The following is a 13,099-nucleotide window of genomic DNA, read 5'->3' on the forward strand; positions in this document are numbered from 1 at the left end:
GACTATTAAAGTACATCAGTCATTATATTTTCATTTTTGTTTAGATCAGTTTAGCTGAGTTTTTTGATTTGCAATTAAGAGTTTTAACTAATACAAAATGTCATCTCTAAAAAGCATTAGATCTTTGAAGTCCCTAAGGATAGACCAAAATGTGTAAACTACACGCTAGAAGTCTTCAGTTAAATGGCAGAAACAAATTTTATTTTTTTAATAAATTTATTTTTGGCTGCATTGGGTCTTCGTCGCTGCACGCGGGCTTTCTCTGGTTGTGGCAAGCGGGGGCTACTCTTCACTGTGGTACGCGGGCTTCTCATTGCAGTGGCTTCTCTTGTTGCAGAGCACAGGCTCTAGGCGTGAGGGCTTCAGTAGTTGTGGCTCGCAGGCTCTGGAGTACAGGCTCAGTAGTCGTGGTGCACGGGCTTAGTTGCTCCGCGGCATGTGGGATCTTCCTGGAGCAGGGATCTAACCCGTGTCCCCTGCATTGGCAGGTGGATTCTTAACCACTGCACCACTAGGGAAGTCCCAAATTTCTAAGAATAAGGACTATCTGAAGACAAAATTATCTTTTAGGAAGATAATTCAACCTTCAAATTTTGATGGTTAATTAATAAAGGTGAATTTTGAGGTCTTTTTTAAACTGAAGAGTCTATAAAAGTATCTCTAAATAGTTATAAAGTTTAGGAAGGCAAGCACAATACTGACAAAATTTAAAGTTATTATAAATATTTAGTTCAACTTATACAGTTGTATTATTCATATGCTGATTTTATACTTTCTTAGTATGTTATGCTTCTTATATATTTCAATATTTTAATATCTAGTGGATCTTAAAATCACTTAATAGACCTTAAAGTCTGTTTAAATAGAGAGGCTTGTATAGTTGTATCTTTGTTTTGATATCACAACTGTAATTTTATTACGTATGAAGTCTCTACTTGGGAACATAACCTTAATCGTAACATTATTCCCAATGGGAAAAAATGACTTGCCGCAAAATAAGCTATTTGCTGCAAAACAGGACAAATGCTTCTACTGATAGGTTAGGACTTCGGTCCTGAATTACTGAAATACTTAAAGATCATTCCCTTGCCTGTTCTTAATTCTTGAATAAACAAGTGAAATCAGCGAAATAAATAAAACCAGCAGGAAGATAAGTAAAACATTAAAAAAATTTAATTCATGAGATACACTGCAGTATTTATGTATGCTTGAATATGCTGAGAAACAAATATCTGGAGGGATACCTATCAAATTATTAACAGTTTACCTTGGGCATGTGGAATTGGGGTAGGGTGAAGGAAGTGCTCTTTTAAATTCATATACTTCTGTATTGTTTGAAATTTTACAATGAGAATTCATTACTTCTATAATAATCAAAACTATAATAGAAATTTAAAAAATAAAAATAGTAACAAAAAGTAAAAAACACACACAGTAGTTTTAGGAGGTATGGAGAATATATACAGTATATATTACAGTAGTTTTAAGAGCTACATTGAAGGTATGGAGAATTAAATCATATGGCATATTTTTCCACTAACACTGTGGTGGTAAATATAATTGTGTAGTCTATAATCAAGGAAACAACATTAAAGAAGCCACTTTTAGCAACATTCCGATTTAAAAAGTCCTCTGGGATAAAAGCCCATAAGCAGTGACCCTTCAAAGTGGATATTAAAACTGAAAATAGGGCTTAACTATTCCTAGAGGATCTACAGGAAAACATGTCAATCTAAAAACTTCTGACAAAAGGAAAAGCTTCATAGAAGTAACTTTGGAATACTAAAACAGTTAACCAAAGGCCAGAAACTGTGTGGATGAGAATTCCAACCAGTCCAAACCCAAAACTAAATCACTGAAATCTTGGTAATCTAGGGATGTAGGTTAGGGGCATCTACTTTACCCATTTGTTTATCATTTCTCCCAATTTCTCAATTGGTCTGCTTTTTATCTCAATGATTTTAACCTAAAAATACTGCAATTTTAATTGGAAGGAATAAAATTAATTCCATCTAGATTAACTTTAGGTTTATTCTTCTAGTTAAAAGAACTAGAAAAATTTGAAACTAACGATTTTCCATTATTCATTTTTTTCCTCATCACTATTTCTAGCTACTTAATGAATATTTTGGGAGGTAATACTTTGGATTTCTCATGGGTCCCTGAAGTTCTGTATATGGGGAAATCTTTTTTCTCATGTTCTAGTGTTTTCTCCTTTGATTGAAGTCATCAGGGATGACAAACTTCTATTATAAACTTTTTTCTTCCAACAAAGAGGATTCTTTAGGTAACTATCATGTTGATGGTTAAATATCCTCAAAGTTAGAACATCTGTAACTAGAAGTTTCCATCTTTTGCAAGCTACATAGTTAAGTGCTTAACTAATATAATTTTGCACTCCTAAAAGATTGTTCCTGACTTAGGTGTCAAAGGTTTGTGTAGGATTATACTCGCAGCATAAGGAAGTAATATGGAAAACTTCACAAAATCTAATCAGAAATTATTATAAATAGCAGAGATAAAGGACATAAAGTCATAATGACCATACTTTATAAAGTTACAACAGCCGGAATTTTGCTGTTTCTCAATGGATTACTGTATTTTAGTTAAAAAAAAAAAGATTCATCATAACTAAGTATATAAAGTACTTAGCATGATGCCAGGTAAAAAATAACAGTAAAACTTAGCTCTATAATGAAAAATGGATTAAAACAATAAACAAAAATATAAGAAACCAAAATGGAGAAAAAAAGCTTAGAACTAATTTCCTGGAGTATGTATTTAAATGGAAAGTCGAAGCTCACAGAGAGCAGTAAGAAATTCTGCATTTTCTGGATCTATCTTTTGGGCCCTTTCATAGTACTCAGCAGCTTGCCTCTTTTCTCCCTCCAGCTTGTAAACAAACCCTAGAGCACTTAAACTCTGCACATCTGAAGCATTGTGACCAAGTCTCTTGGCAGCCAATTTCTTTACAGCACTTGTCAGTTTAGTACGCAGAGATGACCTGTCTTTGACCTTTAAGGCTTCTAAATAATGGTGAATGGCAGTATTTTCTGATTTACAGTGAAATTCCTGAAAGCGGCCATAGTGGTAGTGTATCTGATGTTTGTGATCATCAGTTATGTTCTCCAGACGAAGAGCTTTCTGAAAAATGTCTTCAGCATTGCTATACTGGCTTCCCTCAGCATACATGTTGGCCAGGTCCGTGTAGGCAAATGCAAACATAGAATCTCGCTCCACAGCTTCTCTGAAATGAAATATAGCTGATGTAATCAGCTCATCAACTTTCAGTTTATCCTTTCCTTTAGGTCTGTTGCGAGAGGCCTTCTTGATTTGGATCATTTGTGCCCTATAGCAAAGTCCCATTTGGTGATGCAGGAAAGAAGAGGTTGGTGTCGCCTCTAAGGCCTTTTTCAAAAGTTCAAGAGCTTTGTCCCAGGAATTTTTTCTCCTATAGAATTTGGCTGCATAACGAAGAACGTAAGGTTGGGATGATGTTTGGTCCAGGATTTCTTCAATATACTTTTCCCCTTCAGCTTCTGCATGTACATCTTGAAGCTTCAGCGCCAGAAAAACCTTAATATATGAATTATCTGGGTTCAGGGTAACAGCTTTCCGCAGGGGGCCCAGAGAAAAGCTCTTTATAGACCCTTCTCTGTCAGAATCATCCAGCCGATATACTGTGATGGCATAGCCAATGTTAAATTCTGGATTGTCGGGTTCTGCTTCCAGAGCCTTCTCAAAAGCTGCTTTAGCCTTTTGGTGATACTTTCCTCCAAATTTCAAGAGTGCCCACCCTTTCTCACAGTCAATCTCTGGACGCTCCAACTTGTAGTTAGAAGGACTGGACAATTTCTTGCAGACGTTCCCTACCTTGTCTATATACTTCTGAGCTTCTTTAAGCTGGTCCATGTGATAATAAACCCAGGCATAGTTTCCCCAAGTGACCAGACTTCGTACTTCTTCTTTGTCCGAGTGTTCTCGCTGTATTATTTCTTCTGCTTGTTTCAAGCACTCTAGAGCATCTTTATTTTGGCCCTTTAGGTGTTTCACATAGGCCAACAGGTTATAAAGAGTGAGTCTGGATTTTGTGGTAAGAAATTCAAGCTGTTGCCCAATTGTATCTTCTACATCAAACAGATCAATGTCTTCCTTAAGTAAATTCCATGTGAAGTGACATTCTAACTCCAACAGGATGGCCTTCAATGAGTCCTTAGGAATTTCACTGTCAAAGATAAAATCCTTTTTAATTTTTGAAGAAATAAAGGAAATAAATTTTAAAATCTTAAACAGGTTAAGCAAAGAACTATATTTTATCTATTTGATCTTACAGTTAAAGCACTAGGTTTCTATAACTCTATACAGAGGAAACTAGTATAGTTATGTCCTAGAAATATTTCATTAAATTCACATTATTTATTGCAAAACCCATTCTGGAGAGATGACAGCATTTTCTATGTTATAGGGTATCTATTTCCTTTTGGCAGTCACTAACCCACAAGGACCACCTATTTTTAGAGAGGGGAATTTAAAATATCGTATTTACTAGTTCTGAAAATTAAGAATAATAGATATATACACAGTTAATAAACAACATAAAAATTTCTTTTCTGTATTATGAGTAGTGAAGGGAGAGGGGAGAAGGTGAGAAATAAGGAAAAGAAGTACACTGAAGGAGACAGAAGCCACATGAATATATAATTTTTGCAGAGAAATAAAGAAACAAACAAAGGAAACCCCACAGAGGAAAAAAAAAGACACAGAGTCAGACAGGAACAGGAACAGGAATACCAAGAGACGGGAAGAAGTATAAGTTTGAGATATAACAAAGACTTAGAGAAAATGGGGAAAAAGCAAAAGGAGGGTTAGTAGGTTTTGATGTTATGTGCTATATCCTTCTGACCTTTAGGATTGTGGGCAAAAATAAAGGCTACCACCTATTATTAACTTAACATTACCCTTAATGTTCACTTCACAAATATTTGTTGAACTCCCTTTGTGTGAAGCACACTGTTATCTCTGCAGGGCCTAGTTTCATCTCTGAAATTAGGAAGCTGAAGGGGAAAGGAAGGGACAGGAAGTATTTATTCATTACTGAAAGGCTTTTCTGTGCAAGATCTTCTGAATAACCCTGGGGATGTAACTGTGAATAAGACACAGCCCTGCTTATACAGAGCTTATAAGTACACAGTCGATTACAACTCAGCATTCCAATAAAGTTCCATGGAAGTGACTCAGGAAGGGCACATAGTCCAGTGCTGTGGACATCTGGGGCCTTCATTTGGTGAACACCTCCCCCTACTCTCAGTCCATGTGATCTGAGACAGGCTGTCTACACTTTCCTCCAGTCTGTAGGAAAGCACACATATTCCAGCCATTCCTTGGACCCAGTGATATATTCAGAGATAATCCAATTAAAATATAATTTTGCTGAAATGGGGCTTTGCTGGAACTCTCTTCCAAAAATTTTAAGCTTGTAGAATATAAGCTGGAGTTGCTGGTGGCCATCTTTCCAAACTCTTGGGGACAGCCTGCCTGAGAAAGAATCAAACATAGAGGAAAGCAAGGCTTAGACAGGAATAAAGACAGATTGCTTGTGGTGCTGACTAAATACCTGGATCACCCTATCCATCCCTGGACTTCTACTGTTTTAAGGAAATATCTCTCTTTTTGCTTAAGCCAGTTTGAACTGGGTTTCTCCTGTCTGCAACTGACAAAATCCTGATTAATATACCTAGTTTTGTTTGTTTTGCTGATGGTCATGGTGAGGCAGTCAGGAAAGACTTTCTAAATCTACAACTGGCCACAATTAAGGGTTGAAAGAAATTTACAGAAAAAAAAAAAGCTACTTAAGGCTTCTCTCTAATTTTCGGATGAATAATGAACAGTGTGTGTGTATTTCCCTTTATGCTGTATACAGGACTCTCCTCCTTATATGTATGTATGCATATTTGTATAAATGTTTATGGGAACTATAGTATTTCTATCAAGAAACATTTATTGGGGACTTCCCTGGTGGTCCAGTGGTTAATAATCCGCCTTTCAATGCAGGGGATGCGGGTTCGATCCCTGGTTGGGGAACTAAGATCTCACATGCCGCGGGGCAACTAAGCCCGCACGCTGCAACTACTGAGCCCGCACACCCTGGGGTCCATGCACCACAACTAGAGAGAAACCCGCATGCCACAATAAAGAGCCCACGTGCCACAACGAAAGATCCTGCATGCCACAACGAAGATCCCGTGTGCCGCAACTAAGACCCAATGCAGCCAAATAAATGAAAAAAAAAAGGAAACATTTATTGATCACCTCATGTCATACATGCCAGGCAATATGCTGGTTGTAGTGAATATAGTAATGAGCAAGACAGAAAAAGGCCTTTTCTGCATGGTAATTCTATTATAGGAGAGGAGGGAACAAAAGGGGTTGACAGAAAATAAACATGTAAACAAATCAATGGACAACATAATTCCAGATAGTAATAAGTGTTAAGAAAAAAAAATCAGAGTAATGGGATTATGTGGTGGTGGTGGTGGTGGTGGTGTACTTTAGTTATGATTGTCAAGGAATTCTTTTTGTTGGGGCTGACCTGTGCATTGCAGGATATTTAGTAGCATCCCTGGCCTTGACCCAGTAGATGTAACTAGCATTCCTCCAGTGATGACAACCAAAACTGTCTCCAGACATCACTAAATGTCCCCGGGGGGGGGGGGCAAAAATCACCCTGGTTGAGAAGCACTGGCTTAGACCATTCTGTCCTAAGATCTTTTATGACTTCCTCCTTTTCATTGTTGAGATCTTACTTCAACTCAATTGCCCCTTTCTAATCTTAATAATCAGTAGGGGAGCAGATAAACCAAGAAATCTGGTGTCATGAAAGCCTAAGGAAGAAAATGTTGATTTCGAAAAAAGAGAGATAAATGTTTAATGTGCACAATGATCCTAAGAGGTTGAGAAAATGAGGACAGAGATCACTGTTTTGGGAGGAGTAAAGTTGTGGGGGAAGGTGATGTTTTAACAGAACAGTAGGGATGGAAATATTACTGGAGTGGGTTGAGGGGATAATGAGAAGAGGAGAAGAAGTGGATATGGGGACTATAGGTCACTCCTTCAAGGAATTTTACTATGAAGGGAGTAGAGAAACAGAGGCAAATCTGAGGAAATTGTCAAAAATTTTTTCAATCATATTTTTAATGACTTAATGATATGTCAAAGGGAAATGACCCACTATTAAGGGAGAAAATGATGCTTGTGGGAGAGATGGGGATAATTGTGAGAAGGATGGAATATGAAGCAGAGTGAAACTATACATTGTTAATACTACTCAAATCTTTATCTCCAGCCCCAAACTCCTAACCATGGTTACTATGCCCTTTACCATCTGGCCCATGTCTACTTCTCTAACATCATTTTGTACCACTTTCCTCATGCTCACTGCACTCCAGTCATACAAGCCTTTACAAAATTTTATTGTTTATTATTTCTTATGCCAAGTACGCACCTACGTCAGGGCATTTGTACCTGCTTTTTATTCCCTCACTCTGTGAATTCTTCCTAAGAGAGTACTAGGGTTTACTTATTCTCATAATTCTGGTCTTGGCTCAAATCTCAGCTCTTCAAAGAAGGCTACCCCTGACCACTTTAGCTGAAGCTGCATCTCCACCTTGCCTGCCATCCTAAAGTCTAGTCTATCACATTTTCCTATTCTTCACAGCACCTTTATCAATATTTTCTGGGAGTTGGGAAGGAAGAGAAGAGTGCTTTGAATCAAATATGAGATTGAGGTTTTAAAATGAATTGGGCTGAGTCTTTAGGAACTGGAAAGAGGCTGTCCTAATAGCCAAAAGTGGCAGAAGAGTCAGAGAACTGGACTAATTATACAATTAGTAGTAGTGATTAGAAAAATAAAACCACTTCATATTTATAATCTAATCATATATTTCATGAAATGTTTTCTAATTTTATAAATATTAAATTTAAACATTAATAGCTAACTTAGTATTATATTTAGTAGACATTTACGTTCACTTAGAAATACTAATTTTAATTTTATAATTTTTTCATATTTATTCTCTTTCTCATGTGGTCTGTATATACATATAAACACATATATACAGGTCCCACATTTTAGTGATTGCAGGTTCAAGACCAGAGCTTTCTAACAGAACTTCCTGCCACAATGGGAATGTTCTTATCTGTGCTGAACAATGTGATAGACACTAGCCACATGTGACCACTGATCACTTGAAATGTGGCTAGGATGACCAATGAACTGCTTTTTATATTTTATTTACTTTTAATTAATTTGAATAGTCATGTATGACTAGTGGTTACTGCGTGGGATAGGACAGTTGAAGACACTGGGCCTATAAACCTTAATGTATAAAAAAGCCGCAAGCCCAAGAGGCTAGACCTCTACTCTAACTTGAAATTTTCCCTATTTTATTCACAGTGAGGGCTAAATTAAATGGCAAACAAGGATATATTTGAGAAAACAACTTTATGCATAAGACCTAGGTTCACTACAGATTCAGCTCAATAGTATAAATGGTACACTTATACAATATATTTCTAGAATCAGATGAGAGGTCAAAAAAAACACCCCCAAAAACCATTCACTTGCCACACTGCACATGTCAGGCAGTGTGCCAAGCACTTTACACAAATTACATTAAATTTTTATAACAATGTCTTATTATTTTCACAATTTTATGGATGAGGACTGGGAAACAGAGTTTAAATTACATGTCCAAAGTTACACAGCTATAAAGTGTCCAAGCACAGATTCAAACCTAGTTCTGCCTGACTTAAACAAAAGGTTATGCCTTTTAACCATAATGCTATATTACCTCTTTCACATAAAAATTGGAGTTTTTTTAAGAATATTTTGCTTTAAAATATAGGATATGTCTAATGTATGTAAAATTCACTTTGCCTGGGAAGCACTTAAAAGAAAACAAGAGATTTTAGATCAGCTTAAAGAGCAGGTAAGAGGTTGTGTAACTGCCCATTGGAAAAGACATGTCAGACAGTTAAAGGTCTCAGGATAAGAAAACAATGGTTTCAAATACGAGCCCTCAATCTAAAGTCATAGCATTCTGCATTGTTGGAGTTGTTTTGAGATGGAGCTGCTTCTCACTAGGACATGCTGTGGAGGGGCAGAGAGGGTGATTAATGATTCTTTCAAATAACAAAAGAGCTGGCTGGAAATGTATTAAAAGTGATCTGAAGGAAGGACAAAAATCTTAGTTATCCAAGATATAATTATCATCATTATTAATGTAAGGGAATTAAAATACCTTTTTTTCCATAATCCAAACATGTATATGCTGATGATCTTCCAAGGTATTTCTTCTATTTCTGATCTCTCCCCTGAATTCCAGGCTTATCTTTTAGTTTACATCTTCAATTAGAAGTTCAGTTGGCATCTCAAGTAAATATAGACATTCTAGAAATCTGGGTTCCTTGAGCCTGTTCCTCCCTTGCTTTTCCCCACCTTGTTTGGTACCTCTTAGTCCCACAGGCCAAATAACCTAGGAGTCATCTTTGATTCCTATTCTTCTTTCAACCTCTCATCCAATCCAAGAGGAAGTCCTGTTAATTCTATCACCCAAATACATCTCAAATCCATCCACTTTTTTCCATTTCCACTGCTAGTCTAGGAAAATAGGAAAGACTATTACCTTTCCTTTGAGCTGTGGCAAAAATCTGGTCTCTGTTTCCACTCTTGGTCCCCATACAGTATTAGTAAACTTTTGAAAATGTAAATCAGATTATGTCAGTCTCCTGGTTTAAAATCTCCCAATAGCTTCCCAACACCCTTAGATTTTAATCTAGCCTTTGCCATGTCTTACAAGTCCCTAAAGGAGCTGGATTGTCTACCCACACAACCTTGTCTTCTCCTACTCTCCTCCTCATTATCTGTGTTTTAGACATACTGACCTTCTTCCTATCTTGAACATATAAGTTCAAGGACTTTTACACCTGTTGTTTTTACTCTACTTAAAAAGCTCTGCTCCTACATCTTTGTATGACTAGCTCCTTCCTTCCACTCAGCTCAACTATTCCTTACCCAAGAGGCCGCCTGTGGTAGAGCTATCTAAAATAACCCCCTCCATTCTAGGTCACTCTCTTAGCCCTATTTTATTTTCCTTATAGCTCTTATCACTTTCTGAGTTATGTTGATTATTTACTCATTTATTCTTGGTTCTCTATTTCTCCCATTTAAATGAGAATAAGGACCTTACTCCAGTTTTATGTTTTTCACCTGTGTCCCCCACATTTGTGATTTCAGGCATATAAGAGAAACTCAATAATAAATATTTGTTGAGTGAATGCAGTTATATACTGGTAGCTTCTGGCATTTCCAGCCCAGAGGCATGAGCCTAGCATTAAAGAAAAAAAGCACCTGAATTTCAGATGAGGGAATCCTGCTAGCTCTTCCCATCTTGCTAACGGCTCCAAACTTTCTGCCACTTCAGTCTTCCCTATCCAACATGGGCTTACCAGCCCTCTGCCCAACCACAGAGTAAAATGAACATCTGCCTCTGCACAAAGACGATGAGGTCGGAGGGCTGCCCCAGGCATTATGATGTGGCTGTGAGATCTCCAAGGGACATTCAGTTAGCCATGTAAGTGCTTTGCCCACACTCTATGGAATTTATGCACAACTGGACACTATGACAAGTTCTACTTTTTCAACTATGTCTACTTAATTTTTAAACTTTGTCTCTGGGAAGCTGGCAGAGAGAGGCTATTGTGTCTGAAGAGGCAACATCTACCTTCAGGTAATTTTGTGTGGGGGGGAGGGGTGTTTTTTGTTTTTGCTTTTTGCCAGGAAGGAGTAGTCTTCCATTTTTCTTGGGAGACAGTTAGTGCCCAATGGGGTCCACCCCTCTTCCACACCAACCTGCATCCACATACAGTGCACCCGCCGTTCCTTCCCTGTTTCTTCAGGCCCCTTCCTGATACTTCCCACCTCCCTCCCTTCTTACAAATGGTAGAAGTGAGGCATTTATTAAATATTTTTATAGTCAACATTTGCAAATATTTTGTGCCAGGCATCAGTCAACAACCCCTTCTACAGTCCTAAGAGATGGATGCTATCAATTTTTATAGACAAGAAACAGACCCACCGAACTGAAGAAACTTTGCTTTGGGTCACCCAACTCATAGGTGGTCAAAGTCAGGATTTAGAACAAAGGGCTCTACGGGCTTCAGGGGCCCAAGGTCGGAATCTCCCACTCCTCAGCTTCCCAATGGAGACCGTTAACTACCCACGTGCAGGGCAGGGGACCGGATTACATGGGTCAGCCAAGGACCACCCACCACACGCCAGTCAAGGAGACGAGAAAGCAAGCCTCATAAAACGGTGGATGGGGTGGAACAAGAACAATCTGTCCACGGTACAAAGGAGGGGGAGGTCAGACCCAGGAATCAGAAGGCAAAATGGCAGGGGCGGACGCGTGTGACGCCGGGGGCTGCGGCCTGCGGGCACCGGCCACGCAGAAGACGCCCGCACCGGCCCGGGGCCGGCGACGACCAGAGCCGCAGGGAGGTGACAGGCCCGCGGGACGCGTCGCCCGGCACCCCCAGCCCCGCCGCTCCCCGGCCCGACAGTCCCGACCGCGGACGCCCGGGGCTCGAAAGAAGGGTCCGCTCGGCCACCCTCCCCCGCAGGCCCGCCTTCAGCCGTCCCGGACCCGGACGGGGCTCCCGGGGAGCGTCCCCAACGCAGATGCCCGGCGGCCGGGCTCGGCCCCTTCAAAGGCCGCAGCGCTGCGTTGGAAATGGAATACGCGAGAAACGCGGGTGTGCCACAAAGGCCCCACGGAGTTGGGGAGAAGAAGCGGACAGAAGCCCTCACCTCATGGTGGCTGGGCTCTGCGGCCGTCTTGGGAGGCGCCGGTCCTCTCCGCTTCTCTCCTCAGCGATCGGCTGCTGCGCGGAGTGAGCGGCCGCCTGCGTGTGCGCGCGCGCGCGCGCGAGCGGGATGACCGCAGCGCTAGTCCGCACGCGCGCGGGCGGCCGCTTTGTTCAAGGCAGGACCAGAGTGGGAAGAGGAAACTAGAAAGTGAAACTGATCCCCGACTAGGCGGAGTCCAGCCCCGGAAAACAGAAACTTGTGGAAGAGCTAGTTGAGTGGGCCCCGGAGCCGGCTGAGGCGTGGCAGTGAGAGGTTTGCGCAGCGCGGGGTCGTTCGCGGTGGAATTTACAGCTGGGCCTCGAGACTTGGTTATTGGCTCTCACCTGCCTCGCTGAGTCCACTTGCCTCAAGATTAGCTTTCTTGGGCGTGGTTGTTTGTTGTTGTTGTTGTTTTAACTAAAATGACAGGAGATTGCTCAGCGTTGTTTTGGTTGTGTGGAGGCGATGCGCTTTACAGCTTTCTGCGTCCTAGGCTGGAACTCAAGTCTTGATTCAGCCAACACAGGTGCAGTGCCCTGCACTTGTGCCATGATTTCCATTGGGTAAATCTAGAGAAATTCGGGGGCCAAAATGTGTATACATTCAACATTTTGGTAGCTGTTGCCGAATAGCTTTGCAAAGAGGTTTATACACCCCCCACCCACAATTGTGTGAAAGTTCCCTTGCCTTCCATGCCCTTGCCAACCGAGCTTCCTATAATAAGGTCCCAATAAAGTCGAGGTGGTATTAGGAATCTAAGCGGAAAATAGCGAATGCCAATACACTAAAAATTTTGTCCCCTTCGAATTCAATCATTCATTCCTTCAACCAGTTTTATTAAATAACTGCTAAAAGCCAGACATTGCTGAAGGCCCTGTCAATATAGCTGGGAATAAAAGAGACAAGGGGCAAGCCCTACCCCATTCACCGTCTTCGGCATTTTGTTCCTGGTTGTGCACAGAGAGTGGAGATAATTCTCAAACTTTGAGAAAACGTGTTCCTCATCGAAACGTTTAAAAGGCACCAGCTTATCACTTTTATACCATCCTAGTCACTTTGCTTTGAAATGAATGGACAGTGATGTACAGTTTTTGCTATGTGGTCACTGGTTTTAAAAGTGCTGACTTTTTCATTCAGTTTTGCTGGAAAAAGGGGCCTGTAGATAAAGTCAGTTCTTGCTTCCCCAGAATCACG

General features: G+C 40.2%; 1 protein-coding gene across 1 annotated transcript; it reads right to left on the bottom strand.

The window, feature by feature from the left end:
* Positions 1 to 1,157: 1,157 nt before the first annotated feature.
* On the bottom strand, positions 1,158 to 12,028 carry IFIT5 (interferon induced protein with tetratricopeptide repeats 5). The gene is made up of 2 exons (XM_081232073.1): positions 11,867 to 12,028; positions 1,158 to 4,225 (listed from the first exon to the last, which is right to left on the bottom strand). The coding sequence occupies exons 1-2, from the start codon at positions 11,869 to 11,871 to the stop codon at positions 2,782 to 2,784; spliced, it is 1,449 nt and encodes a 482-aa protein (XP_081088199.1). The 5' UTR covers positions 11,872 to 12,028; the 3' UTR covers positions 1,158 to 2,781.
* Positions 12,029 to 13,099: the final 1,071 nt, after the last annotated feature.

This window comes from Mesoplodon bidens (genome assembly GCF_964165515.1).
Source record: "Mesoplodon bidens genome assembly, chromosome: 1".
NCBI classification, from domain to species: Eukaryota; Metazoa; Chordata; class Mammalia; order Artiodactyla; family Ziphiidae; genus Mesoplodon; species Mesoplodon bidens.